The sequence below is a fragment of the Cebus imitator genome, unplaced genomic scaffold (genome assembly GCF_001604975.1).
Source record: "Cebus imitator isolate Cc_AM_T3 unplaced genomic scaffold, Cebus_imitator-1.0 Scaffold6, whole genome shotgun sequence".
Taxonomy (NCBI): Eukaryota; Metazoa; Chordata; class Mammalia; order Primates; family Cebidae; genus Cebus; species Cebus imitator.
In genome coordinates, this window is record NW_016107321.1 from 13349597 (window position 1) to 13354322 (window position 4726).

The following is a 4726-nucleotide window of genomic DNA, read 5'->3' on the forward strand; positions in this document are numbered from 1 at the left end:
CTTGTGACCGCTGTCTTTGCTTTCCTTCCTTTATCTGAGGTTGCCATAGCAGATACTTCCTCACAACCCTCCCATCGGGCCCCTGTCCTCTTCCCTTTGCCCATCTCTTGTCTGACATCTTTTGTGAAGATTTACCCTGTATTTTTTCCATTGATTTGTGATGTTTATATTCACACATTCCCTCCCTTCCCCCATCCCCTGTCTAGAGTCCCCCCCAGTCATACATTCATTTTTCACAACTTCCTTGTCTCCCTCCCCAACCCCACCAGGTCAGTGAGATTTTAGATTACACTCCATATATAGTTTTATATGCAGCATTTTTTTCACATAGAAATTTATTGTGAACGTTCTCTTATTTAATTAACTATCCTTCCAAAACACGCTTGTAAGTTTTTCTTGGTGGAATGACTATCACCGGGCCAACCCCTACTGAACATTTGGTTTCTTTCCTAATTTTTCACTCTTAAACACTGACCATTTTTTTAAAAAGTTTTCAACCGAGTGCAGTGACTCACAACTGTAATTGTAGCACTTTGGGACGCCAAGGTGGGCGGATCATTTGAGGTCAGGAGTTCGACCAACATGGTGAAACCCCATCTCTATTAAAAATACAAAAAAAATTAGCTGGGCGTGGTGGCGCATGCCTGTAATCCCACCTACTGGGAAGGCTGAGGCAGGAGAATCGCTTGAACCCAGGAGACTGAGGTTGCAGTGAGCTAAGATCGTGCCACTGCACTCCAGCCTGGGCAGCAGAGAGACTCCGTCTCAAAAAAAAAAAAAAAAAAAAAAAGAAAATTTTCTAAAAAAAAAAAAAAAAAAAAAAAAAAAAGGTTTTCTTGTACACAAATTTTTCTTTGCACCTTAGATTATTTCCTTAGGATAAACTCCTAGAAATGGAATTACTTGGACCAAAGGATGTTAGAACATTTGTAACACTTGATAGAAGTTGTCAAAATGACCTCCAGAAAGATGATATGATTGCTTTTTAAGATTTAGGAGGTATTCTTTTGCTTTTCACAGGGGACAGTCAAAACTTCACAGGGGGGAAATCAAGTTAAATTCAGAGCTAGATTTAGATGATGCCATTCTAGAGAAGTTTGCTTTCTCCAATGCTCTCTGCCTTTCTGGTAAGTTACTGCTGCTTATGGGTTAGGGTACTGTAGTTGTCATTTCATTGAGGGAAGTTTAAATACTTTGTAACCATTTCGGTATTTTTTCAGAATACTCAACAAAGCCTCAGCATTTGTTTTTTTTCCCTCCATCAGAAAAAATATCTAGTATAAAAGATAAGTACTGTGCTGAAGTTACTCATTCCTTATTAATTGTATTAATAAAGCGTACCCTCTCCAAAAATATTTTTTAGATGATGATTATTAGAGTCCTTGTTTTTCTCTCTTTTCTCTATGCGATTGTTATTCTTAGATAGTCTTCACTCCAGGCAGAGAAAGCCCAGCCTTGTGTGACTGGACACAGGTCCCTGTGTAGAGAAACATACTCTAGTGTTTCACAGGAGTGGGAACCAGAGTCACAGAGGCTGTGTTTGTTCTGAAAGAACCGTGTCCCAGAATCAAACTATAGAAATTCTTTAAGCATTTCTTTTGCCAGCAGTCTACATTAGGTGGCTGCTGCGGCGGCCTGTCCGTACCACTCTGAGGGGCTTTGGAGATTTCTGAGGCTTACTCCTAGTCCCAAGGAGTAAAGGGGAGGCCAGGAAAGTCTTAGTCCCGCCTCATCTGCAGAGCTACCCAGGGTATCAACATGTACCCCACCCTCTTCAGTTTCCGAGATGGAATATTAGAAAATCAGGAATTCTACTAAATGTAGCTTTGGTCTGCCAACAGGGCATGGAAGCGATTCCATTTCCTCTGTCCATTTTAGTTCTGTCCTTTAGGATAATTAACTGTTCTTAAATTATATTTTCAAGGTTTTAGTACTTTTTCTTAAACTGTTGAAATGGTGGTGAAGATACTGTGCAATGATGTATTTTATATAAATGTGAATATGATAAAGAAATGTTCCATTGTTAATTTTTTTCCCAGTAAAACTGGCAATTTGGGAAGCATCACTGGACAAATTTATTGAATCTATTCAGTCAATTCCTGAGGTAATTACATCAATTTTATGCTTATTCAAGAATTGATTTTTATGTGGAAAAAAATATGAATTTCCCAATATAACAATATATAGTTGTCCCTCAGTATCCATGGGAGATTTGTTCCAAGACCCCTCTGGATACCAGTATCTACCAGTGTTCAAGTCCCTGATATCACGTTTGCATATAACCTATGCATATGCTCCTGTATGCTTTCAACCATCTCTAGATTACTTATAATACCTAATATAATGTAAATGTTATGTAAATAGCTGTCATACTGTATTGCTTAGGAAATAATGACAAGAAAAAACAGTTTGTACATGTTCGGTACAGATGCAATCATCCTTTTTTCTCTACATATTGTCAAACTGCAGTTGGTTGAATCTGTGATTGCAGAACTTACAGAGGGCCGATTGTTAAGGAGTACAACATTATTATAAACAATAAGAAAGCTACTTACTGAACTTATGCAAACGAGAACACCCAGTTACATATAAAATGACAAAATAAGAAATTTCATATTGATTACTTTTTACTTTTTAAAACTTCAGATTGATTTCCTCTGTTGGTGCAATATACTTTTTAAAATTATTAATATAATTGAGATGGGATCTGGCCATGTTGCCCAGGCTGGTCTCAAACTCCTTGCTCAAGCGAGCCTCCCACCTAGGCCTCCCAGAGTGCTGGCATTATAGGCCATGAGCCCCCGTGCCCATCAGTTGCAGTATTTTTTAATGTAACTGGATTAAAGAAAAGAGTGAAATGTTTCCTCTTTAAGAAATGAAATTATGACTACTTTTGCTGACCTAAGAAAGTGTTTTGCTAAATTATGAGAAAAATCATGACGTGAAAATACATGTGAAGTTATATTAAAATTTGAATATACCTTAAAAGTCATTTTTATTGTAGTTAACCGTGTCTTTATTGTGAAAGAGTAATCTAATTATACTTGGAAAAGGAGGCCCTGCTTTTCTGCTAAGAGATTAGGAATGTATGTATCATATGAAATGCTGATGAGAAGGGAAATGAAAAGGAATATACGATTTCTACCTAAAAAAATTAAAAATGTCAAGGCGATTTAAGACATAAATCTGGGAGACAGCCATCCTAAAAAATATTTACATAGGATCAAAATTTTGCCACTTCATATTTTGCCCTGTTGACCTAATACTTACTAGAAAGAGAGATACATGGCATTTTGGTTTTTCAATTCCCTCTCAAATAGGCTTTAAAAGCTGGGAAGAAACTGAAACTATCTCATGAAGAAGTTATGCAGAAGATGGGTGAACTCTTTGCCCTAAGGTAAAACTTTTCTCTCTAAATAAAATATTTCATATATTTAACAGTCTCAAGAAAACATTCCCATAATTCTGTGGTAAAGAACAAACATTTACACCTTTTTGGGAACTGCAGCTCTTTTCATTTCATTGATTATGGGCAGGGAGGGCTCTTACCCCTTTAGAAGTAGCTGGGCTATGTTAAGACTGGACTGAAGGAAATCATGCATGTGCAAAAGAGATCACAGTTCATTTACATTAAACCCACATTATGGAGCATGGTGGATGTTTTTTGAAGGTAGAAAGATATATTTCTGAATTTGGTTAATGGGAATTCTCTGTAAAGATATATCACTGCATCATAATGCTAAATAGACCTAATTGCTACCGAAAAGTTTTTTTGAATCTGAGACACCAGGATGCCACGGGAGAGAAAAACTGCTGCCAGTTAAACTATAACAATACTTTTTTAAATCAGAGAATTAAAATTTTACATTTACTGAAATAGCTTTTAGTCTTAGCTGGATGTAGATTAACTCACATCACCTCCTGGGCATATATGCAAAGGAAAGCATAAGAAAGTCCATTATTTAAGGCAAAGGCAAGTAAGTCTCAACCGCCACCTGTCAGACACCATTCATTTTAAGATGCCCCAAGATGTTAAAAAGGGACTATGTCTAAAAACCGATGAATCATTTTAAGTAAATGTCTGGAAAGGTTTTCAGCTTATTTTATTCTTGTAGCTGTCCCAGCATTTATAGAATGACAAGTCCTGATGTTGGTGTTTTCCTCACAGGCAGCATCGTCCAGTTTATCCCTTCTACCATATGGAATGAGTTACCAGAGCTCATTGCAAATGTTCACCCAAGACCTGTTTTTCCACGTTCTCCTTAGACGCTCTGCCTGGAGAGGAGAAGTGGTCCAGGGTTTCATTGTCTGTGTATCTCTCATAGCTCAGGACCAACAAAAATCAAAATCTCAGGGTACCAACAAAAATCAAAACCCATCCATCAGGAGCATCCTGCAGCAGGTCTAAAGCCTCGCATTCTCTGAGACGTAGGGTAGAGAGATGCTTCTTTCCTGTTCTCTTGGTAATGCAAGCAGAATTTGACATAGTGAATTATAATATCCAAGCTGAATAGTTAAGATGAAATATACATAGGTTTGTGAATAGTTTCTATAAAGGCTTACTTTTATTATCCTGTTTTCTTACCTTTACAATAAAAATGCCTATATGTTAATACAAGGAATGTAATAGATCTGTGAAAATAAACATGGCAAATTATATTAGGTTAAAGAGTCTAAATTTGTATAGGGTATGATCCCATTTGTGCAAGCAAATAAAAATATTCAT

The 4726-nt window shown here is 37.0% G+C and overlaps 1 protein-coding gene across 5 annotated transcripts in view; it reads left to right on the forward strand.

Annotated features, from left to right (window-relative positions):
* The window catches only part of RMND1 (required for meiotic nuclear division 1 homolog), a 45364-nt gene that overhangs the window by 25396 nt on the left and 15242 nt on the right, over positions 1–4726 (forward strand). For 4 of the 5 annotated variants that reach the window (XM_017539076.2, XM_037742206.1, XM_017539108.2 and 1 more), the window contains 3 exons: positions 1021–1127; positions 2040–2104; positions 3321–3397. The exons of the other annotated variant lie outside the window; for it this stretch is intronic. In XM_017539076.2, coding sequence (XP_017394565.1) covers positions 1021–1127; positions 2040–2104; positions 3321–3397 — 249 coding nt within the window. The remainder of the gene's footprint in view (positions 1–1020; positions 1128–2039; positions 2105–3320; positions 3398–4726) is intronic. 5 annotated transcript variants of the gene reach the window in all.